We start from the raw sequence: 26,544 nt of genomic DNA, 5'->3' as shown, positions 1-26,544 counted from the left end.
CATAAAGTGGGTGTTTTTTTACATTCAGTTGCCGTTCACCTGGTTGAGAAGAGCGTAGTATGAGTAGGAAGCACTCATCAACTGAAAAATAAAACAATGAATAAATTACCACTTGTAATTAAAGAAGCTGAAAACTAAAAATAAATATTACAAACCTGATTTATACAAATGCAATTATTCATGATTTTATAAAGAACAGTCTCAGTCTTAAAGCTATTTTTATGACTAATGTATGCACACGATACATAACTGGCAGCCCTGAAACTACTTCCAAATTTTCTGAAATATTCGCTCGATCCTAGTGGCATCTAATGTAACAGAGGTTAACATTTTAACTACTCTTTGCACTGAAGAAAAACTTCTCACATTTTCTGGTGTAGTTAAAGTAACCAGAAAAGGTACTCAGAGAATGGAAGAAAAGGACAGAAGACGAAGGAATTAGAAGAATTACAGTTGGGGCGAAAGAGGATAATCTGAGTTTTGATTTCCTGGCTTCTACAGATGTTCCTGCCATCTTTGCTGAATCTGTAGTGTATGCAACAATGAATCTCCTACCAGAACGAGCTTTAAAAGTTGCCCTACATATATCTTTTAAAAAAAATAGAGCACGTTACAGATGTCAAGGAAGTTCCAAACTATATGGAAACAGATTGTGGTAGAACTAAAAAGGCTACAAAATATAAATATCTAGGTGAGATAATACAACTCACAAAAGACCTTTATAACAAGAAATCTTTTTCCATAAATTGAAAACTTTAGCACTACAGACTGCCATTAAAGCATAAAGCCTTTTTCTGCATAAAAATGGCTATCGTTAAATACAAATAGTGCAGTGAAATAGGAAAGAAAAAGGAAAACAGGCAAGAAAATCCTTTGACCAAAATATGGGAATGAGAAAGGAATAATAAATAAGTTTATGAAACAATAGAGTGAATATCACACATGATGAGGATGAGAAGAACTTCATTCTATGGACGCCTAAAAAGGATACATGGAAACATGACAACCGCGCGGGACAGCCTCGCAGTTTGAGCCATAATGCCACGGACTGCGCCGCCCCTCCCGTCGTATTTCAAGTCCTCCCTCGGTCATCGTCGGTGTGTGTGTTGTTGTTACCATAAGTCAGTTTAAGTAGGGTGTAAGTCTTGGGACCGATAACCTTAGCATTTTGGTCGCTCAGGAATTCACACACATTTCAACACTTGAAAACATGACAGCAAAAAGGATTTTTGACTTTTGTAACAGAAACCCGAAATATCAGTGACATGGATAAAAAAAGTTAAGGTAGACTGAAAATAATGGGAAAGAAATAGGAGAAAGAGAAAGGCTCAGAGCAAATGTAAAATGTTTCATGCGCTTCAAGGAGAAAACAACAAAAAAGACAGGTGCAATATGGACAGAAAAAAAGAAGCGACAAAAATAGGGAAAGGATGAAAAATAAATGGAAAGAAAAAAAGGAGGAAAGTTATTATATTTGGTCCTTAGGAGACCAAGCCAAATTTTAAAAAAGTAACTTTGCTGTTGGGAATGTATCTTTAAACAAAGAAGAAATACGTATCACTAGAAAACTATAGCATCAACAATTTCTTAAGAAATTAAAATAACTGCATCAAGATCAAGGCATTCAGCAAAGTGTGTAACAGCATGCGTAAATGGAAGTCCTGATATCTTTGTAAGCTTTGCTAGTTCCTGGTGGCGTATAATGTAGCAGTGCTTAAGCTGTTGACTACTCTTTGTACAGAAGAGACGTTACTAGCATTTTTTGGTGTAACAGTGGCGACTGAAATGAACATACAATAAAGTTTTTAAAAAACACAATGTCAAAATTATACATTTTACTGAAATTAACTTTATGCCATAAATTATGCGTTTAGTAAATGATTAGTTTTTGAGAAATATACGCGATCTATAACATCGGGAGTAGTGTTTGCGGTTAAACCGATACTGCGGAAAACAGTGTCTTAAAACGCACACTTACAGTTTTCAACATGGTACTGCGGTCGTAATAATACGAATAATGTAAGCTACTTGAATTAGACCAGATACTCTTTGGTTCTTCATTAGCCAGTAATCACTTTATGTGATGTTATTGCTGAGTGAGTATGGAGTGAAGGTAATTTGTGTTGAAACATTTGTACTGAATTTGGAAGAGGTGTCGTGTTTCAGTGTGAAAATTTATTCCGTGGAAACTCTAGAATCTCCGCAGGTGTTTTGACGTTAATCAGTTCTGAAGAGTTTCACCTACTGTTAGGTAAAGACATTTCTGTCATTGCCACAGTAAATCTCAATAACTGCGCCTTATCATAGGATTATTTAGGCCCTTTTACCTGGAGCTGTACTTGGATCAGATTCAACATTCATTGCGCGTCCATGTTTGGAAAAAGTGCACTGACCAATGCCGGCTATAATATTAATCTCTCGACGGGAAGGTCACCAAAATGTCTGAAGTCTCATATATGTTACCAAAATCGAAAGAGATAAGTGAAAATTGCAAAACATGTGTCACATTAACGCGCAGATAGTAATGGTTTATTAAAATTTTTGTGAAGTATCTTAGCCTGCGCTGGGAGCTTCACTCTTCTAGTTACATATCTACCAACACAGTACAACTACGATGTCGGCTACGTACAGACTTATTTATCAAGTGCAGCTTCGTGTTAGGGCATACACCTTACTCACTTAATAATTTTTTGAAGGATATTGCGTGGTTAGATTTATTTTATTTGCTGAATTACATATTATTTTTGTGAAATTTTCTATTTTCACTAACATCAAAGCTCTAAAATTGTTATCGATGGTTGAAAAACAATTCTTCAATGTAGGGCGCTCTCACAATCAGATACACGTAATCCCTAGATGTATTATTTGGTTACTGCGCCACTGGGTGCACGAGTGGTGATCTGCTTGCCTGAATTGGTGTGGCCTTTCAGCACAGTCCATGAGACACGCATAGCAGCTACAACCCAGTGTGAACAGAACAGAGGTGTCTTGCTTCCACTTGAATTAACATCTAGCGCACCTGACATTGGATAGAAGTTTGCAATGCAAAAATTCTAATCGTAATTGAATCCCGAAATATCGGAATGCCGTCTTCAACTGAACACCATGTTTCAAGCAATACTTTCAGAGAGTGAAGACGTAATAACAACCAACACAAATTACGTGAAACTACTTCGGGATCCTCAGCAAGCAATCTGCTTTCTTCGGTCTTCCATTTGGTAAGCTCAAATGCTGGGTACTCTGCACCTGTCTGTGTGAACAGCTTTTATACACAAATTTTGCAAGCTAGACTCAAAACTATCGTAAGCATAATATCTGGTACTCTCATATATACCCATAGTCATTGCCTCATGCTGTTAAAACGTATTATTCCAGCGGATTTCCGCAGATATGCTACGCGTTTGAGGGAACACAACAAGATCTCCAGTAATCGTACGCTGTCACTTTAAATCTTAAAAGAGTACAGTAAGGACATCACACTCAGTGCAGTGCTTGTGAAACGGCTGCCATAAATTCTAATCCTCTTGCAGAATGACAATGTCGGTGAAAAGCGATAAGACGTGAAAGCCTGCTAAACATCATCTCAGGTACCCTAAATCGAATCCGAACGGGCCATTAAAGCTGCAACGATGCACTCAAGAAGTGTAACAAGCTGCTCAATCCCGACTGTGATTGCGGAGTTCCAAGCCAGGCTATACATCACGTTCTCGGTGAAAGCCACATTCGAAAGTATCACAGCAATGATATTTCCTGCTAACAATACCATAGCATCCGTGCTGGAATGCAGTATAGGACTTTCAGCTATGAAGCACTTGTAACCTTGTCATCTTCTTCGTGTCTGATTTTTATAAATGTATACGTCTGCTTGTAGCTATTGACAATTGTGTGTATCGCCCATAAGTTACGTCATAAAATAACAATAATAAACATTATATCACTTACTTCGTATTTTCCCTCCGATCTGTGAACCTCACTTCACCGAATCTACCATCTGCTAACGTACGAATTGTTGTGACTGTGTGACATGTACAAAACAGTCAGTCATGTTTTCTAACAAGTCTGAGAGGAGATACTGTTCCAGTAGCGCTATGAGGATGACTGGTGCCCAAGCTACGTGTCAGCTGCATCTACCAGCTCTTGAGAGAGTTTGGAAGAAATTGGACCTAGAGTACGTAAGAATATTGAGAGAAAACACGCACTGATGTGTTGTTGTTGTTGTTGTTGTTGTGGTCTTCAGTCCTGAGACTGGTTTGATGCAGCTCTCCATGCTACTCTATCCTGTGCAAGCTTCTTCATCTCCCAGTACCTACTGCAACCTACATCCTTCTGAATCTGCTTAGTGTACTCATCTCTCGGTCTCCCTCTACGATTTTTACCCTCCACGCTGCCCTCCAACGCTAAATTTGTGATCCCTTGATGCCTCAAAACATGTCCTACCAACCGATCCCTTCTTCTAGTCAAGTTGTGCCACAAACTTCTCTTCTCCCCAATCCTATTCAATACCTCCTCATTAGTTACATGATCTATCCATCTTATCTTCAGTATTCTTCTGTAGCACCACATTTCGAAAGCTTCTATTCTCTTCTTGTTCAAACTAGTTATCGTCCATGTTTCACTTCCATACATGGCTACACTCCAAACAAATATTTTCAGAAATGACTTCCTGACACTTAAATCTATATTCGATGTTAACAAATTTCTCTTCTTCAGAAACGCTTTCCTTGCCATTGCCAGTCTACATTTTATATCCTCTCTACTTCGACCATCATCAGTTATTTTACTTCCTAAATAGCAAAACTCCTTTACTACTTTAAGTGTCTCATTTCCTAATCTAATTCCCTCAGCATCACTCGATTTAATTTGACTACATTCCATTATCCTCGTTTTGCTTTTGTTGATGTTCATCTTATATCCTCCTTTCAAGACACTGTCCATTCCGTTCAACTGCTCTTCCAAGTCCTTTGCCGTCTCTGACAGAATTACAATGTCATCGGCGAACCTCAAAGTTTTTACTTCGTCTCCATGAATTTTAATACCTACTCCAAATTTTTCTTTTGTTTCCTTTACTGCTTGCTCAATATACAGATTGAATAACATCGGGGAGAGGCTACAACCCTGTCTCACTCCTTTCCCAACCACTGCTTCCCTTTCATGCCCCTCGACTCTTATGACTGCCATCTGGTTTCTGTACAAATTGTAAATAGCCTTTCGCTCCCTGTATTTTACCCCTGCCACCTTTAGAATTTGAAAAAGAGTATTCCAGTCAACATTGTCAAAAGCTTTCTCTAAGTCTACAAATGCTAGAAACGTAGGTTTGCCTTTTCTTAATCTTTCTTCTAAGATAAGTCGTAAGGTCAGTATTGCCTCACGTGTTCCAACATTTCGACGGAATCCAAACTGATCCTCCCCGAGGTCCGCATCTACCAGTTTTTCCATTCGTCTGTAAAGAATTCGCGTTAGTATTTTGCAGCTGTGACTTATTAAACTGATAGTTCGGTAATTTTCACATCTGTCAGCACCTGCTTTCTTTGGGATTGGAATTATTATATTCTTCTTGAAGTCTGAGGGTATTTCACCTGTCTCATACATCTTGCTCACCAGGTGGTAGAGTTTTGTCATGACTGGCTCTCCCAAGGCCGTCAGTAGTTCTAATGGAATGTTGTCTACTCCGGGGGCCTTGTTTCGACTCAGGTCTTTCAGTGCTCTGTCAAACTCTTCATGCAGTATCGTATCACCCATTTCGTCTTCATCTACATCCTCTTCCATTTCCATAATATTGTCCTCAAGTACATCACCCTTGTATAAACCTTCTATATACTCCTTCCACCTTTCTGCCTTCCCTTCTTTGCTTAGAACTGGGTTGCCATCTGAGCTCTTGATATTCATACACGTGGTTCTCTTCTCTCCAAGGGTCTCTTTAATTTTCCTGTAGGCAGTATCTATCTTACCCCTAGTGAGATAAGCCTCTACATCCTTACATTTGTCCTCTAGCCATCCCTGTTTAGCCATTTTGCACTTCCTGTCGATCTCATTTTTGAGACGTTTGTATTCCTTTTTGCCTGCTTCATTTACTGCATTTTTATATTTTCTCCTTTCATCAATTAAATTCAATATTTCTTCTGTTACCCAAGGATTTCTAGCAGCCCTCGTCTTTTTACCTACTTTATCCTCTGCTGCCTTCACTACTTCATCCCTCAGAGCTACCCATTCTTCTTCTACTGTATTTCTTTCCCCTATTCCTGTCAATTGTTCCCTTATGCTCTCCCTGAAACTCTGTACAACCTCTGGTTCTTTCAGTTTATCCAGGTCCCATCTCCTTAATTTCCCACATTTTTGCAGTTTCTTCAGTTTTAATCTACAGGTCATAACCAATAGATTGTGGTCAGAGTCCACATCTGCCCCTGGAAATGTCTTACAACTTAAAACCTGGTTCCTAAATCTCTGTCTTACCATTATATAATCTATCTGATACCTTTTAGTATCTCCAGGGTTCTTCCACGTATACAACCTTCTTTCATGATTCTTAAACCAAGTGTTACCTATGACTAAGTTGTGCTCTGTACAAAATTCTACTAGGCGGCTTCCTCTTTCATTTCTTAGCCCCAATCCATATTCACCTACTATGTTTCCTTCTCTCCCTTTTCCTGCACTCGAATTCCAGTCACCCATTACTATTAAATTTTCGTCTCCCTTCACTATCTGAATAATTTCTTTTATTTCATCGTACATTTCTTCAATTTCTTCGTCATCTGCAGAGCTAGTTGGCATATAAACTTGTACTACTGTAGTAGGTGTGGGCTTCGTATCTATCTTGGCCACAATAATGCGTTCACTATGCTGTTTGTAGTAGCTTACCCGCATTCCTATTTTCCTATTCATTATTAAACCTACTCCTGCATAACCCCTATTTGATTTTGTGTTTATAACCCTGTAATCACCTGACCAGAAGTCTTGTTCCTCCTGCCACCGAACTTCACTAATTCCCACTATATCTAACTTTAACCTATCCATTTCCCTTTTTAAATTTTCTAACCTACCTGCCCGATTAAGGGATCTGACATTCCACGCTCCGATCCGTAGAACGCCAGTTTTCTTTCTCCTGATAACGACATCCTCCTGAGTAGTCCCCGCCCGGAGATCCGAATGGGGGACTATTTTACCTCCGGAATATTTTACCCAAGAGGATGCCATCATCATTTAATCATACAGTAAAGCTGCATGTCCTCGGGAAAAATTACGGCTGTAGTTTCCCCTTGCTTTCAGCCGCACGCACTGATAATATCACAATAACACATGACTATGAGTCATGAAAGTCATTTTGTTCTTTAGGATTAGTTTTTCTGTGCTTGGAGAGAACCCATCCCCAATGAACTGACTGTTGTTAGGAGAAGCCACTATGTCTTATGTATATTATTTAATGTGCCACCTGCTCTGGTGTGATTCTGACCGTCGTAGTGACCAAGTAGAGGAAAATATTTGCTTTGCGAGCCGACCAGGGATTGAAAAAGGAAGCAGGCAGCAGCTAATTATCAAATATATTCTTTAACGTCAGTAACGTGTTCATAGTCTTTACACGAGCTGAAGGATTTCATTATTCTACATTAGAGTTGTCTAAATAACGAGTAACGTCTTTCACAGAGTGCCTGAAGTGAAACGCGTGCTTCTGTAGATGGGGAAAAAGGCACAAACTAATCAGTTTTGTAGATGATTGTTTAAAGTGGTTCTACACTAACGAAGAATACTATGACAAAAGTTTAGATATTTTGGCGATATTGTTTATGAGCGAACTACAGCAGACATTTGATCATAATATAGTAACTAGCCTCATAACGAAGAGAATTATGAAGCATTGGTTATGTACAGTAACGAAAGGTTGAAATCTATATTGAAAACTGTCAGTTAAGTCTGGTTTTTTTGTTGATGACTTTCGTATTACATCTCATACTGATTTCAGGAGTTGTAAATATAAATGCAGTATCTGGTGGTGAAAAGGCTGCTACTACATCAAAATTTCTTCAAGAGTCAGTCATTATTGCCTTTTTTTAAAAAGAAATGGTAGATGACTTTCTGGCAAAGGCCCTTGCACTTGAACTGTTGTTTTAGTGTGCGAAAAAGTATCATTTTGTCGGCAACAAACTGGCTGCTAAGTTATTTGTGTACTGCGTGACGACGATGCAGTGCACAGGAAGTGTATTACATCTGTTAGCTTAAGATAATCCTTAATACAGTTTCCCATAGCCATATAACTCGTCTCACATACTTTCCTCCGTAATGCGTTTTGTGCACATACATAACCGCCAAGGTAATAAATGGGTAAATCAAAGAAATGTTTAAAAGTTATGAGTGACGCTCAGAATTTACTTACGTATTTTGAAACATAAGACTGAGTGTCAACTTTCTATGAAGTTCCTGTATTCAGATATTCTTGTGAAGTAAATTGTGAAACAAGTGCTGCAAATATTCAGTGAATATGTTGTGTAGGAACAGAAGAACATGTTACATTGTGAAATTTCAGCGAGACAGAATAGATACTTACTATTTTCACAGATAGGTGAAATTTTGGTTACTGCCGAAGGACAATGTGGAACTCGAAAAATCTGTTTTAGCTTTCAGACCTGTTAGTTCTTTGTTCAGGGGTAACAGGACACATCAGGTATGTTTCAAGGGCAGGAAGGGTTACTCGGAGCTCAAGTTTAGAGAAACACATCTGTTGTCAAGATGGGGCAGACAAAGATGAAAGGGGACATGTCACAGGGAGCAGGTGGTGGAAAATAGAACATTCGTAAGTACTGTGACACATTCATGCCAGAGAGAATAGGAAGACAGCGTGGAAAGTAGAGATGGAGTAAGAAGAAGAGGAGTGAGAAGTGAGGAAAGAGTGAAAAGAGGTGTATAATAACAGATAGGCGTGACAAACAAATTTTCGAATAAATATTTAAAGAAATTTTACAAGAAAAAGGAAAGTAAACGTAAGCTACTTTTCTGATTTACCACTACATCGTTATTCACAACAGATATGACTCAGTTCTTGCAATAGCCACATGCTCCAATGGATACATCAGCAAAATTTTGTGTAAGTCTGGTATTTCGATGTCGTCTGTGGTACGTCTTGTGCACTGAGCTGTTTCGACTAACTTCTTACCAAAGTCGTAGCATTGTATGCGTTTGTTACTTATTTCATAACCTAAAACATGTATTTCATTGCGAATGATGTTGTCAGTCACTGGGTGGATAAATTGTAATTCTTCTTAAGTAAGGCAACGGTTTTACCGCAGTGGATACACCAGTTCCCGTCTGATCACCGAGGTTAAGTACTGTCGGGCGTGGCTGGCACTTGGATGGGCGACCATCCGGGTCGTCATTTGATTTTACCATTTTTCTGGGTGCACTCAGCCTTGTGATGCCAATTGAGGAGCTATTCGACCGAATAGTAGCGGCTCCGGTCAAAGAAAACCATCATAACGACCAGGAGAGCGGTGTGCTGACCACACGCCCCTCCTATCCGCATCCTCAACAGAGGATGACACGGCGGTCGGGTGGTCCCGATGGGCCACTTGTGGCCTGCAGATGGAGTGCTATGTGCTTATTAGGTATAGTCCAGGGCTACGTCGGCTTTTTTTCTTTTTTGATATTTGTTTGTAAGAGAATGTAATCTCGATATTTCACCATTCAGATATGCCGAATGTCTCATCGGGGAATTTGTCGAAAAGATCATTTCTGAAAACAAAGTTCCTAAAACGTTATACGCAGCTTCTACCTCAATACTCGCCTTAGATTCTATGTTTATCCTTGTAGTAATTTATATTGAAAAGCGATTTCGTTCTTAAGAGGAATTGCTACAGTTTTCCTTACTTGTAAGAATTCATTAACATCTATTTTAGTGCATAGATTCGCAGTATATGCCAGCGCAACGCATTGAACTTAGTTTCTTTAGCGTTATCGCGAAAGCACTCGTGAAGCGAAGTTTTAAATACTCGCAACGTAGCACCGAGAGAACAAAATATCGTATATGTCAGCTGTTCCGAAATAATTAACCAGATTCATGGTGAGCGTTTAAAGTTCCTTTAAGAACTAAATTAAATTATGACTTGATACCATTTCACACAATTGCAGACGTCGCTCATGACTGATGCCCTGACATAGCCTAGACCACAACATTTGCTCATATCTAGGCTCTTTCGTTTTATATACTGTAATATTTTCAGTTCCTGCTGCTTAATGATCTTTGCGCTGGGTGAAGGATGTCGTCGAGACTCCTGGGGCTTTGCCCCACATGTTTCACTCTCATTAAGTCCTGCTCTTATAGAAGGATAGCTACTTTAACGTTATGTGGTGAACAGTTCCCGCACGTCCGCTAGGATTAAACAACGAGCATCGACCTGCAGTTTACGAGAATACAAGCGGTGGCAGCAGCGGTGCACTACGTGTTCTAGGCCTCAGTTTGAAAGAGGCGATCGGAGAGCTTCATGAATCAGTCCGCAATCAGAAAAATCTTACGAAAAGCGTGTCATACAATACAGTAACAACACGGAGCAACGGAAACAGTTACAAGGTAAGGCATAAACGAATACCAGAGTTCTCACAATACGTGGAACCCGAAACACAGCCGTCAAATTGATTGCACCTTTCTGCTGACACACGGCGTAAATTCTTAGACGCATTAAGAATCTAAAATTAATATGGACATAAAAAGAGCAGGTACATTTAAAATAATCTGTTTTTGCAAAGCAGTTGTCACTACTTATCTGTTGCAGTTTGCCTTGGAGACGCCTTGAAGTTATGAATTTTGTGATTAGAAGAAAATCGGAACACTATAAATTACGCATTTTGTGACGAAGTTTCCATGCTAAGGGCACTTCCGCATTTGCTTATGCAATCACGCTCTGCCATTCGAGTGTCTCAGCATGGTGTCTTGAAATATGCGTTTGCTATGCGTGTATCATAACAACATGTTTTTATAAAGATTTGAAACGCATTTTACACAAATTTCATTAATTAAGACTTTTCGTCTCGCTAGTCGTATATACGGGGAGGTCGCTGGAATTGAAATCTCATAATAATTGTTATAAGATCCAGTCCTAGCAAATTATAAATTGATATCTATCACTGCCAACATTGGTGATAGAACGATACTGCACGCAATATAGCTGAGCATACAGGCGTCAATTCTTAACGCGGTGTTTCATTTCGTTGATATATAAATTATAGTAATCGATATCCCTTCTATATAACATGTCAGGATCTGACGTTCCAGGTTGTAAAATGAAGTATTGTGTAGATGTCGAGATCATGTAAGGTCCACGGTAGATGTATCGCTGTCAACGTCGGCAGCAATATTTCTTACAATCGTTCGCCTTCTTGTGACATCGCCACTCACTAGCTGTTTATCAAGCACTTTCAACCAGTATCTTGTACATCACTGTTTATCGAAGTCCTACTGCGGTAAATTATTCTGTTATGTTTAGCAGCAGTGATGTGCAACGGTTTCCCGCGAAACTTTAATCTGTCCATGAATATTTTTTGCAAGTACTTGCTATGGTCACAATCTTCTCCTCCTTTTCTCCTTTCAGAACCATTCAAGGAGTGAATGCTGACCCGTTCCCAAACCAAAGAATGTAAAAGGAACTGTCGTATCCATTACTGTACGTCCCATACCCTATTTTCCAGTTTGGATAGTATGTAATGCCTGCCATGGCAAAGTCTGTCGAATAACGTCCTATGTTGTAGTTATCCTATTTTCTTTTTCGAGTAGTGTCTTATCCCGTCAGTCATTGTGGTTTTTACGCCCTGTTCTTGTCTTACATCTGCACACCGCATCCTGCTGTCAGAAACCACGGCTCAGCTAATCCAATTCCTCGTTCAACTCTTTTTTTTGGGGGGGGAATCCAGTTTTCACTACCATAAATAAGGGCAGGGTCAGGTACCCAGCTGTGTAGTCCTAGTGTTATCTCTTTCCACAAAGTTCTGTCAGGATACCTCCTTATACATCCATTTGTGGCATTAATTTCTGAATATTTTGAACCACATCTTAATTAGTTCTGTACATCGTTATCTGGTTCAAATGGCTCTGAGCACTATGGGTCATCAGTCACCTAGAACTTAGAACTACTTAAACCTAACTAACCTAAGGACATCACACAACAACCAGTCATCACGAGGCAGACAAAATCCCTGACCCCGCCGGGAATCGAACCCGGGAACCCTATGTCTCTTTCCCGATGTATTTCAACAAATGACTCTGTTTGTTGTTGTTACTTGATCCTTTTTCCATTGCCATTACTTAATTTCATTGATAGATAGAACCATATGACATGCTTCTAAGGTGTTCAGTGTCATTTTCATACAAGGCCAGTTCACTGTCTGCTACAAGAACTTGTTCGCCTGCAAATAAATAACTGTTAATAAATTTGTTCCTTCCCCTATCCATTTTCTTAGGGTTTTGAGGATTCTACTCTTCTCGAGCTTCTTTTGTTTATGTATAAAACCGATTGATGAGACCGAAACCTGTCTTTTAGTCCCTTGTTTACAGTCCAAAACTCTTAGTATTTGTCAGCTGACATGAGCTTCTCTGTGACTATGTCTTTTGACGTTCTGTGGTCAGCAGTGGACACTGCACGTTTTCCAGGTTTTGATCGAATCATCTTGTTGGTACTCATCGATAGCAGCAAAACTTGAGATGTACAGCATTTGCGAATCAGCGTTTGATATATCGCTTTCGTTGTTAATCTAGAAAGATCTTGACCAATGTGGCATGTATTCAGTAAAATGAGCAGATATGTTGCAACTGTTTCCTCAACGAGATGATGTCGTTCGATGCTGTGGTATCCGATATCAGATGACAGTGGAAAAGTCGTTTCACAATAGTAACTGTTGCTAGAATCTTGGTGATAAATTTGAGATGTAGAGAGAAACTGAGAGCTCGGTGTCTACACTGTCTGTCTCCTTACGACACAAGTCGTCGTTATAGTGTCAGATGGCATCCTGAAAAGATTGAAGCTCACATGGGTCAGGACGCCTCCGATAAATCCTGGCATTTTAGCTAGTGGTGCATAATCTGCTGAGTGATTATGCAATATATGCATGGAAGTTACTGAATTGTCCGATAAAGGCTCAGGTTCCTCATAAACGCCGATGAGTTCCACTGAGTAAATACGTCTAACAGCAGTAACTGGACTACACCATCCAGTCACATGAATATGACCTGCTGCCACAACCCTAAAAAACCACCGGCTTCAGCGCCGACCATTATGAGACGCGCAAGAAGGCAGTCAATGAGGTTCCGTAAGGTACCCACAGGGATGAGGAGCCTTGCCAACTCGACTGCTGTGGCCATCAGCGTTAGGTTTCTCGCTTGACGACCCATGTGCGAAAAACCGGATCGAGGTGGTCCCACAGTATCTCGACTGGTTATAGGTTCAAATCCGAAGAGTTAAGTGGCCATGGGAGAACGGTAAACGAATCCTGGTGCTCTTCGAACCACGCACGTACATCGCGACCTGTGTCACATGTTGCAGTGGCCTGCTGGTAGATGCCATCGTGCCGTGGAAAGATAAGCTGCAGTTAGGGGCGCCCATTGATCTCAAAAATAGATACGTAGTTGTATTAATCCATTGTGCATAACACAATGACGAAATCACCCAGTGAATGCCACATAAACATTCACCAGCTCATAAAGCTCCCTCCTATTTCGCAGGCACTTCGACAATTGTGGCAGAGTGTCTGCTTCCAGATATTTCGCGCCATAAACGCGAACGACCATCCGTCACATGGGCATAAAATGTGTCGCCACTCAGTGAACGTCCACTGACGGTAATTTCGTGCAAATTTCTGCGTTCGTTTCCGACGAAAGCAATCAGCATGGCAGCATGATTCAAGCGTGTGCCGCGGAGGCCTATACTCAGCAAAGCCATCTGGACGGTCGCTGAGGAGACGATACTGGTAGCCTCTTGGCTCATTTGGGCTGCCAGTTGCAAAACAGTTGCACGTCTATTGGCCCAATATATCTCCGCAATCGTCAGTCACTTGTGTCATCTACGGCCCATGGTGCACCACTGTGAAGTCGGCGCCGGTTTTGGGTAGCCCCATTTTGGCATCCACGGTTTTCTTTAACTACGGCTCCAATAGAACAGTTTACAAACATTGTCGTTTCCGAAATGCCCCACCCTTGCCCCCAATAGCCAAAGATTATGCCCTGGAGGACTTCAGAATAACCACTGGTTTTCCACATAACGACAGCGTCTGTACTGTCCATGTCATCCAGATATGCTTCATATACTCCGTCCACTTCTGGTGCTGTCACCTGCCATCTGTGCGTTGACGTCGTGCACAATCGGTGGTGACATTAAGATGACCAGACCATGTAATTGCATGAGATGTTAATGCCGTGAGTGCGTCATACTTGTATAGCATTAACAGGAAGCGCTCTGCAGCAGTACCGCTGTTTGTCGTCAGTCAACTGATCACAGGACAGTGACTGAACTTCAATTTCGTACAGGTGATTTCATCTCTCATGTTAACCTGATGTCACATACAGCTTAATTACCATGTTAGACTTACCCGGACAAACGTTTCTCGTGAGACGTAGTAGAACTTGCCGGCGGTCAGTCCCAGAGGCCTGTGAGTCCTGCAGATGATGAACACCAGGGCGCGCTGCAGGTCTGGAGGCGCCCCAGGCCAGCCGCAGTAGTAGGCGGACTTCGCAAGGCGACAGTTCTGCAAACGCGTGTGCTACATGACTGAGTACACTGAGATGGTCGCATGTCTTTCAAAATGATATTACATGGCAAACAGAAGATTGTGTACATACTATCACAGATTATCAGTACTGGTGTACTAGCGTGGCTCGTAGCCGTAAATAATTTGACCGAAACGAAAAACTTTGCTCCTTCCAGTCTCTAATTCTGTTGCTCTCAACACACAGCTGGTGGCAGTGACTAACCCTGCTCAAAAGTTCTATTGTTCACTTTTCGAGCGGTTCCTTTCTCAATTCCAAAGGAAGTTGATTCTGAAATGTAGTTTTAGTCAGATGTGCATACTGTTTAGTTCTATTTCGCTTTGATCAGTTCACTGAAAACCCACGTCTGAAGTTTGAAGACTGAACAGGTGTGCAATGCCTAGAAGAAAAATTTGTGGTTGAGATAGCGTAGTGAAATGTAGAAATAAATCACGACATTGAAAGATGCGTGTTGTTCTACCCTGTAGATACCTTGTTTCTTCGATTGGCCAACGTTCTTCTTTCAGGTCATTCAAACGACGCTAGTGGTAATACACGCAATTTTACATGCGAATGTCTCATACTACAATTTATGTGATCATATACGTTTTGAGACCATTTGTCTGCGATTTTCAGAGTTAGAGATCACTAACTCCCTTCGTTAATTACTTATTCAAATTGACGACTGTTCAATTTTAAATTGATAGCTCTATTTTTTTATACTGTGTGTTACAGATATAAGTGCAGATATTGTGATCATTGGTACCTTAATATCTACCCACTTCAGTGTGTTACTTGTTTTTTCTCTGCATCTAAGTGTCTTCTGTCAAAAACGCCATTTAATTCACTATATGATGTTTACAGCACAGTTGTAACTGCACCTCTACCTAAGAGAACACGATAGGTGCCATAACACGATTTTCCAGGAAATACGCTCGGTGAAAGAGGAGCCACAATAAGCGAAAACGTCTCTCGGCTTATCCGCATATACTCGTTCGTGTTTGACAAAACAGCGATCAAAAAACGTTTGATGTGATTAGATGCTACTGGTAGCATAATGGCTTCCGACGCTGAATTTCAGTTGTGCGTCTCGAGTTACAAGCTTGATTATTGCCCTTCAATTTTATTTTATTTTATTTTTGTTCTTGTTTACCTACCAATATGCATAGAAATTTAGTGCACAAAAGTTTTTTTTTATCAAGTTAAGGGATAAGAGGCCATTATATTGTGAAATTACAGCTGTATTTCACAATAACTGTCATACATTTATCGTATAACATATGTGTGTATGATATTTTCAGTGGTTAAACTTTTTTAAATTGTCATTTTCCGAAATTTCTGTTTATACTTTACTCTTCAGGAAGATTTGTTGCATTTCTTTGGATTTTACCGTTCTTAGAAGCATACGAAATAGAGAAGTTGCGCACACCACAATCAATTCACAAAGACAGTGTCAAAGCAACATATCTCCGTATGAATCTCATTTGACGGAGAAACGTCATTGCCACCGCTGAAGATTTCACACTCTGGCAAAAATTTCGCATGATACTCACTTTGTTTCCGATAAATGGTGCTTGCATTACGTAGCTAAGCAACATATACTACAGGAATAAACCAAATTCACCAGACATACTGTGGTGTCACCGCCAGACACCACACTTGCTAGGTGGTAAGCTTTAAATCGACCGCGGTCCGGTAGTATAAGTCGGACCCGCTTGTCGCCACTATCAGTGCAGACCGAGCGACGGCACACGGCAGGTCTAGAGAGACTTCCTAGCACTCGCCCCAGTTATACAGCTGACTTCGCTAGCGATGGTTCCCTGACTAAATACGCTCTCATTTGCCGAGACGATGGTTAGCATAGTCTTCAGCTACGTCATTTGCGACGACCTAGCAAGGCGCCATTAACAGTTACTATTGATAATGTGAATCATGTAATATCAAGGGCGACGTTCGTCATTAATGGCTTAAAGTTAAGTATTCCACCAGCTACGTCCGTTGTTTCTAAATTCTAATTTCCTTGTCCTGTTCCAGACCTCACGCCAGCCTGCGTGAGCTAAATCGCGTGCCTTTCGGCCTCCTCTAGTAATACGGTGTTGGCTCTCCTGCCAACCACAACACATACAATTAGAATACGAGTGAGGACGACGTTATTTCCATATGCACTGGAAAACCTTCGAACACGAAGCACAAAATTGTGAAGCCACAAAAAAAGAACTGTCGTACCACTTCGTTTAGACTGTTTATCCACTAAAAGACACATCCCGTATCTCGGAAACATTGACCGCCAAGATATATCTATTTTGATATTCCTTACACGGATCGATTTTTCTAGGAAATTGGGTTATGTTACTTGCTGTGTTCTCCTGATAAGTAAATTTGGCGTGTCAGTATAGACTATCTGTTTCGCGTATTTTTCTTGTATTGTAAGTAGGCTGTTTAGGTTTTTTATTGGTAACGCCGCCGCCACGTAGCGCTCTGTATGAAAACCACTGGCTGTGCCGTGTGCAGTCTGTGGCTGGTTTGCATTGTTGTCTGCCATTGTAGTGTTGGGCAGCGGCAGCTGGATGCTAACAGCGCGTAGCGTTGCGCAGTTGGAGGTGAGCCGTCAGTGGTGGACGTGGGGAGAGAGATGGTGGGGTTTTGAATTTTCTAAGAATTGGTGTCATGAAGTGATGTATATATTATTACTATTAAGGTAAATACATTGTTTGATCTGTATTAAAATCTTTCATTTGCCAACTATGCCTATCAGTAGTTAGTGCCTTCAGTAGTTTGAATCTTTTATTTAGCTGGAAGTAGTGGCGCTCGCTGTATTGCAGTAGCTTGAGTAACGAAGATTTTTGCGAGATAAGTGATTTGTGAAACGTATAAGTTACTGTTAGTCAGGGACATTCTCTCGTAGGGATTTTTGGAAGTCAGATTGCGGTGCGCCAAAAACATTGTGTTTCAGTTTAAGCACAGTCTTGTATAATTTTTCAAAGAGGATGTTTCATATGGCGACCCTGCCAGGATACCTCACTGGAATCTTCTGATTTTTTTCTTGTAGTTTGTGTAATTAGTGTAGATTTTGTTTATTGCTAATGCATAATTGTAGAGAGAATTTCCTCTGTAGTTGTAGTTTTTCATTGTTATACAGTAAAACAGTTGTGGCATGCATGTAGATTTGCACCAAGTATTTCGCAGCTACACTTGCAATTAACTTTATATTATTTTCAGTGCTATGTTAATGTGTTCTGTTATTTTGCTCTTCAAATTGTGGTTTTCTGTGTTGTCTTGTGAAATATTGTGACAATAATGGCGTGTGAAAAACGTAACACTAGGCTCCAAAGTAAACTGAGAAATAATAGTGATGACGAGCGTAGCTTACCAGCACCATTGTGTAATGAATTAACAGACATTCTAAGTAGTAATTTGGTAACTATGAATAGGGAAATGGAGCGGGCGTCAAATAATAGTGTAGACAGTGAAACAGGTAGTGAACAGAGAAGCATTATCGATCGATCGGTCGGCAACAGCTCACCTCAAGAATCGGGAATGACAGGACACAGTCTTGCAAATACTGCAGATTCAGGATTTGGGTCCTCACCGTTTTCTAAAATAAGTCAAGACACATTTTCTTCTTGTCAAAATGTGAATGTTGCCGGTGCAACTTCACTGCCGAAAAGCACTGAGGAACATGTTTCAGACACCAGTGCATTGTTATTACAATTAATGCAACAAATGGGACAAAAGCTTCTAAAGTTAGACACAATGGAACAAAATCTTCAACAGTTAGACACAATGGAACAAAATCTTCAAAAGTTAGACACAGTGGAACAAAAGCTTCAAAAGTTAGACACCACGCTTGAACAAACACGTGAAGATTTAAGTAATGAGTTACATAACATTGAATCGAAATGTCAAAAAGTCTGTAATGACGTAAAAACACAATCTTGTGAGCATTTTCAACCTATTTTTTCGCGGCATGAAAATGCATTACAGAATCACGAAGCAGCCATAAAAGAACTGCAAACTATTGTTCATGAAAATCATGAGACTTTGCAAGCCAAAATTGACCCAGTTGCATCTACCGATTCGGTTAAGCAACTAGCAAAAACTCAGGAAAACTTAAAGGACACAGTAGATACGATTTCAACACATTGGACACTCTGAAATTTGGTTCAGAAAAACACACTGGGCAAATAAATACACTATCGGAGAAAGTAGCCGAACTTTCGGATCAGTTCATTAACTTATCTGCAAAGGTAGATGATGATCTGAATGACACAGAAGTGTGCGAACAAATTAGGAAATTCAAACAAAATCAGAATCAGATTAATACGCAACACCAAAGAGATATCCGGGAAGTACAAGATCAGCTGACACAGGTAATACAAGTGTTACGTATTTCAGAGGACACTCGCGCTCCAATACGGGTAGAGGGACATAGAAATACGGAACAGCCACAAAATAATAACACAAGGCACTTCGAAAATTATGAAAGAAATTGGCAAGATACATCGAATTTTGAGATGGAACCGCCGAAACGATGTAACAATGACCGACATACGACTCGCCGACATGATGATTTTGACTATAAGCTGTTCATTACTACACGTAAATTAAAAACATTTAAGAATTCTGGCAACGACATTCATCCACAAGCGTGGCTCCATCAATTCTCTCATTGTTTTCCTCCCAACTGGTCACTAGAGCACAGATTAGAATTTATGTGTGGCTACTTGGAGAATGAACCAGCTGTAAGAATGCGATCGGTCATTCACGATTGTCACAGTGAACGAGAATTTTATCATGCCTTCCTCTCAACATATTGGTCTCAAGCTACACAAGACCGAGTAAAACATAGCATCATAATGATGAAACATTTCGAAAAATCTGAATTTTCCTGTCTTCTGAAATATTTTGAAGACATGTTGCACAAGAATCAGTACCTGTCAAACCCATACAGCCCCTCAGAACTCATCCGCATTTGCTTAATCAAATTACCTGAACATTTACGACAGATTATTTTGGCAGGCCGTTTCAAAGACGACATTGAAGCTTTTCAGAGACTCTTACAAGAATTAGAAATTGACACTGACAATCGCGGAACGCGAAAACAGGAACACAACAATTACAGGTCACATCCGTCGCAATTCCGCGATGAAAGAAATAATAACTGGACACGACAAGGCTATTCTCACAACACAAATCGTGACGAAAACAGACACCACCCATATGTCAACCATTGGCAGAGTAGCAAGAATTACAGAGAAACATCGCATTTCCGCGGTAATGACTATCACAGAGACAATCAGAGAAACAGACAATACGGGAACCAAAATAATTATTATCAAGGGAGACAGAATAACTTTAGACGCAACGGTTCACCACGCAGCTACGATTACGAAAGAAATTCTCCACCACATGACCCACAAACAAGAAACTATGTAAACTACCGACAAAACGACAGACCTGAATTCCATCAGAACTGGCGAGCTTCAAACATGGCAGGGCCTTCTCGTCAAGGTGAATTTGTGGAAGCTAGGTCTCCTAATCCCAATAATGGCGCGCACCAACTAAGAGACAGACAATGACTCTCACCGCAGGCAGCCACGTGCGCCGGCTGGCTCTGAGAAAAATAACATAGACGCTAACCTTGAGAAAAATTCCAGTATTCTTTACCGACGTATACCGCATGATAATTGCGGTCAAGTTAACTCTGAGCACCAGGAAGAGTATCAGATTGCACCACATTTCACATGTAAAACCGTTTATTAAAATATAATCTGCTTTTTAACTTTGTCTTTGCCATAAAACATTTCACTTCAGATTTCTAGTATGCTTTGTCACACTGAGAAACTGTTAACATGCAACAATGTTTTGAAGTTAACTATCCAGTCTAGAACCTAGGGAACATTTTTAAACAGAAATTACAAATGTATTGTTATACTGAACAGACGACACATTCTTGTTTTTTGTACATTCTTGCTTGTTAGTTGCACGATTACGTAACGACTATAAGGCTTACATACTTAGAACATATACTGTTAATGAGATTTTAATGCAAAATTTTGGTTTAGTTGAAAAGACATTCTGGATTTAAAGTATTTTCTCTGAGATACCAGATGACACAGTGGTTAGTATATGTGACAGCTACACGATTATATCACGACGCTACTAATGAGTGACAATTTACAATGTTGCTTTCGCGCTGTATCTGTTTTACATCTGCACAGTTTTTCTGAATTCTTCTGGAAAGTATAACATGTTTTAGTTGTAGCTTTTGTGGTATAGCTACAATGAGACAGCCTTTTCCGAAGCACAACAATAAGTTGCAGCACAGTACTTTCTTCATCACGGCAATAAGTGTAGTAACTACGATATCTATACGCAAAGCATTTCACTTTTGTTTATCATGAGGTAAGTACATTGACTTCTGCAGAACTTAGCTTTCGGAGGACGATAACAACGACTCTTCCACAGAGATTATCTTACAACAAGACACATAGTTTAGCGCTACAGTACAAGTATTTGAGTGATTAATTTTGTACTTAAAACATTTATTTTTAAAGATATTTGACGTACAATGATACAAAGGTTTTCCGTGATACATTTAATTCCATTGCTGTAATCTGTAACACCTGAGGATATAATTACATTAATCCTCAGGGGGTACATGCCTACTTTGTGTACCATGTGTCTGGCAAACACAAGCAGCCCTAGATAATATGGTATTTGCTTATACAACTTTACACATTGGTACCATATTTCTGTAACACAGAATTACACAGCTATCTGATCATTTAATTGAGAGACAAACATCTTTTTATTATGTCAGTGACACACGATTACGCAATTACACAGTTGGATAATATCACACTTATGAAATTCTATTTTGTCTGTACTTTGTGAAATGTTCATATTTTTTTGAAACCATTGTGATACTATAAGAGGTTTGAATGATGTATTTGGTATTGGATCATGATTTTTAAAGTACGTTTGAGGTAGATGACACTTATGACATCAGCAGAGAATTTCTTTTAGGTTTTGAAATTATTGGAAGAAGCTACAACGATTTTGAGATTTGGCTGATGATATATTATGTTATGATGACGATGTGTATTACGCTGTTGCGGTATGTTTATGATCAATAAGCTGATGCTATATGATTTATTTCAATATGCTACATATCTGTTGTGAGGAAATATTGAAGAAGTGTCGACGAATAAGGTAAGGAATAATGAGTAGTGGTTAGGGACTCTGGTTTGTGAAAAAGGTGGTTGGAAACCAAGAATCGTACTTTAATTTATTTATTTATTATGCATTTATTTTACCTGGCAAGATTAGGGCCTTCAGGCACTGTTATGAAATGTATGTAAATGCGTGAATGTATTACAATAGGATTTTTTTCTATAGATGTCTAACGCAAATTCTTGACCTGTGAAATTTTTTATATGAGACTGCCACTGTAGCAGAAATTGCTGTCATAAATATTTCAGTAAGAAAGGTAAGTGACCTTGACATAATGAGTTTTGGGCGCCCGGCTGAGAGGTAGTCGTTTGACAACAGAAAGCCATTAGGTGAAAAAAAGGTCATTATCCTCGCTATTGACATTCCTTTGTAGAAAGCATCGCAAATACGACACGCCCATTACTTGGAAAGATACTTACATCTGACACCTGATTATAACAAATGTCTTTCTACGAGAGTTGAGAGAATTCTACTAACTTACGAAATGTCTCATGACTATTGAATGATATTTTTATGCTTGGTACATAGTTGCTTATTTCATTTGATATCTGTTTTCCAACTGTGTTGCAGCATTGGTTTTGTAAAATAAAATTAAATGCATTTGCTAATGTGAACACTTTCTGCCAACAGATCTATTAAATAATTATTTTATGATCCACATTCTTCGAAAAAGGAGCTCTTGGAATGGAAAGAGCAATAAGAAGCGACTAATAACAGTAACTGTATATATAATTTTCTTTTCAAGTACTTGGTAATTTGTTGTAGCATTAGTTTTTGTGGTGCACCACTTTAATTACATAGACATTAAGATGTGATTATAACTTCCCCTTATCTGCATTGTCTTTAGTATACTATTTTTTTCTGCTTGTGGGTTTGTCATGTTTAGATATAAGTATTACATTTATTGCTGCTTGCCTTGCAAATTTGCATTTTTTGGGTCATTGCTGTTTGTGTTAATTTGTTTTGTGCTGCTGAATTGCGTCGTCCCTTAGTTTAGCATCTGAGCTCAGTAGGTTTAAGTTAGCTTAAGAGGGGGTAGACTATATTAGAAACTAACTATGATGAACTGGAAGAAAAGCATTGAGAAGCTATAAGAAAATGGTTTGGCCAAAAAAAAGTAGTGTACAGTGGAGAAAAACTATTTTCGAAAAAGGATGTGAACAGAATACAGAAACCATTCTTGGATAGGATTTTTTTGGCGGAAACAAATGTTGAAATAAGACGAAAGATCTATGGAATGAAGTTTTGGGTTGGACTGCAGTACCAAATGTTACAGTGAAAACAAACTCTGTCCTTTCCTTTTGTGTTATCCCACTATGTGTTTCTGTACCCTTGTGTATTTGTTTTCTTCCTGTCTCTGTGTACTGTTTCATAGAATTTTTTTTCTTCTAATACTAAGCTACATTCACTATGATGAGGAATACTGTTATCCTCTGATATAATTTGCATTAATAACATGTTATTTACTTCGTAAAGATGTTTACAAATTATTTATTCTGTTTTGTTCTAATGCTCACGTGTGAAGTTGATGTTTCAAAAGTTATTCTGATCTTTTATGTATGTACTTATGTCATAATTTTTGTAACACTGATGTATTTGTTATTTCGATTCTTTTGTAAAGCCTGTATTACTGCAAATGTTATCTGTACTATTATGTTTTTTCATGATGTACTTTGTACCTTTATTATTGTATTCTCATGCTATAAAATTGTAATTGACACCAGTTCATCAAATTAAGTAACTTGAAAATTACATTTCACTGCACACGTTTCTGTTGGTCATAGTATATGGACAATATGCGAGAAGTGGGGACTGATATTGTTTGCACGTGTGTTAATAATTCAGCAAGGGACTGGATAACAGCATTGCTGGTTCTAAGGACATTTCAAACAAATTCTTTGTGATTGGACAAGTGGTGGTTTATGAACTTGCTATATTCTCCGCAAGACTCTTAGAGGGTGATTGTGCACCTGCACAGTCGCAACAGATGGCTGTTGGCCATCTCTACAAGGACTGAAGTGGGTCTGCACCTTCGATGGCCCACCAATACCATTATTTCTACATGGACTGCAGTGGGTCTGTACCTCTGGTGGCCCACCAATACCCTAATCTCTACCAGGACTACAGTGGGTCTGCTCTGTGATGACCTACCTACCAATAGTCTTCAACTTCGACTGACTCTGCTATGGATTTACTCTGTTGTGGCCCATTACCTGTCTGCATGTCAAGAGTCAGCACTGTCTTTCCGTTGGAAGGACAACACTACTTCTTCAAAACTGCTTAGAAATCCATTACTTATAAGTGCAATTTCTTTTATTGCCCAGACTTTAAGAAAAACACTGCAATTTTACTGTGATGAACGATCTGGACTGTCTTTATGGACTGTGAGAAAATTTTAGCTTTTGACCAACATTTATCAATCAGTGTGTGCATTTGATATCTTTGTTATTGTAATGTTGAAAAATTTTATCAAATCATTATTGGCCAGTCCCCAAAATAATTTGTAAAATTTTTTGTGGGGAGCATGGGGGCTGTTTAGGTTTTTTTATTGGTAACGCCGCCGCCACGTAGCGCTCTGTATGAAAACCACTGGCTGTGCCATGTGCAGTCTGTGGCTGGTTTGCATTGTTGTCTGCCATTGTAGTGTTGGGCAGCGGCAGCTGGATGCTAACAGCGCGTAGCGTTGCGCAGTTGGAGGTGAGGCGCCAGCAGTGGTGGACGTGGGGAGAGAGATGGCGGAGTTTTGAATTTTGTAAGAATTGGTGTCATGAACTGATGTATATATTATGACTTTTAAGGTAAATACATTGTTTGTTCTGTATTAAAATCTTTCATTTGCTAACTATGCCTATCAGTAGTTAGTGCCTTCAGTAGTTTGAATCTTTTATTTAGCTGGCAGTAGTGGCGCTCGCTGTATTGCAGGAGCTTGAGTAACGAAGATTTTTGTGAGGTAAGTGATTTGTGAAACGTATAGGTTAATGTTAGTCAGGGCCAGTCTTTTGTAGGGATTTTTGGAAGTCAAAAATACTGTGTTTCAGTTTAAGCACATTGGTTCAAATGGCTCTGATCACTATGGGACTCAACTGCTGTGGTCATTAGTCCCCTAGAACTTAGAACTACTTAAACCTAACTAACCTAAGGACATCACACACATCCATGCCCGAGGCAGGACTCGAACCTGCGACCGTAGCATTAAGGACATACTTGTATAATTTTTCAAAGGGGATGCTTCAGTATACATGTGAGAAAATCATGGAAAGTAAAAAGTTCACTGATAGCAAGAAAACGAAACGTGAAGGTGGACTTCATTAAAGAATATATATGTAACAATTTACCTGATATAATATGTCATCGGCGTACCAGCAATACATGAATATCTCGTATATAACGACTCCTAAGTATGCTTGTAACAGTAGAAGTGCTGCTATGTTTTCTGTGTTCTGTAACACGAAAGATTTAACAAATTGCGATAGAAAAGGCTTTATAAAACATGGAAATGTATCTCTAATACGAGCGTAGGCAACAGTCACTCAGAAACAACATACCACTGAGCAGTGCCTACCGACAAAATAAAGCTTTAACAAAAGGCAGCACGTACCTTGGAACTTTGGTATAGAGTGACACAAATAATAACAGTAGCTCCTGTGAACTGAAGCAGGACGATTTTGCTCAGCAACCTTTCAATTTCATTAATGAAACTGTAAATGAAAAGACGGGATTGAAGAAGACGTTGCACATTACACGCATTTTTTATTGTCAAATGTTTCCACGATGAAAACGGATTCAGTACTAAGCTCTCTCGAATCAGCGTATTTTACCACACATAGTCTTGCAGTGCATACTTACGCAATGACGTCCTGATGGTGCCTGATCCAGTTACAGAGATCTTCCCACATCGTTTCTCCACTATAACCTTTTTCCAACTGTTCCTCCTGTACCTCTCGTTGTTTGTGAGTGTCATCAACGTGGTTCCCAATAATTTTGCCAACACGTCTCAATTTAGCATTGAGAACCTCCAGCTGACCAGCTGCGTGAATTATAATGCAAACAAAAAGCAGGTCGAGGCACATCGCCATGAAGAAGCTGTACTGCATGCTGAAGTACTGCAGTGTGCTGAGTATCTCGTAGACGGGAGTCTCAGTGTCTCTGCTGGTGTACCAGGCAGTCGCCGGCAGTTCTCTCTCTGGTGGAAAGATGCCGAACTTCCGCATGATGGTGGGAATGATGGCCCACACTCCAGGTGAAGACCCTCCCAGAAACGTCATGTACAGCGTAATAGTTCTCGCCGATCTGTACGATGTATCGAGGATAGAAATTATTTCTGAATCACCGGTCTTGCTTTGTTCTGCCCTGGTATCGTCTATTTTCTGTACCATTCGAAAGAAATCCTCCTGTTTTAAAACGAAGGTAAAGAATTTTACTAGTCCAAGAATTGTGGTAATAAGAAGACATGTATCGTGGGTGATTTTGTCCATGTTTCCTCGGAAGTACCACAGGGCTTGAACTTGAGCGAAGAGGAAGCTGAATTGCGTGAAGAGCACCCACGTTCTGTACAGCAGGTACCACTTTGGCTGGAACCACGGCGGTCTCCACAT

General features: G+C 39.7%; 1 protein-coding gene across 1 annotated transcript; it reads right to left on the bottom strand.

The window, feature by feature from the left end:
- Nucleotides 1-26,544, bottom strand: LOC126282137 (odorant receptor Or2-like). The gene is made up of 5 exons (XM_049981637.1): nt 25,796-26,544; nt 25,548-25,647; nt 25,285-25,389; nt 14,557-14,712; nt 1-81 (listed from the first exon to the last, which is right to left on the bottom strand). Exons 1-5 carry the CDS (start codon nt 26,542-26,544, stop codon nt 25-27), a joined length of 1,167 nt encoding a protein of 388 aa, XP_049837594.1. The 3' UTR covers nt 1-24.

This window comes from Schistocerca gregaria, chromosome 7 (assembly GCF_023897955.1).
Source record: "Schistocerca gregaria isolate iqSchGreg1 chromosome 7, iqSchGreg1.2, whole genome shotgun sequence".
NCBI lineage: Eukaryota > Metazoa > Arthropoda > Insecta > Orthoptera > Acrididae > Schistocerca > Schistocerca gregaria.
This window is presented reverse-complemented; position numbering and strand designations above follow the sequence as displayed.

What these genes read in the sequence shown, in the direction of transcription:
- LOC126282137 (XM_049981637.1), bottom strand. Translation starts at nt 26,544, where the DNA reads ATGTGGAGACCGCCGTGGTTCCAGCCAAAGTGGTACCTGCTGTACAGA. An exon ending in CACCATCAGGACGTCATTGC is followed by an intron (nt 25,648 to 25,795) that starts GTAAGTATGCAC and finishes TTTCATTTACAG; the next exon opens with TTTCATTAATGAAATTGAAA. An exon ending in CCGATGACATATTATATCAG is followed by an intron (nt 14,713 to 25,284) that starts GTAAATTGTTAC and finishes ACGCGTTTGCAG; the next exon opens with AACTGTCGCCTTGCGAAGTC.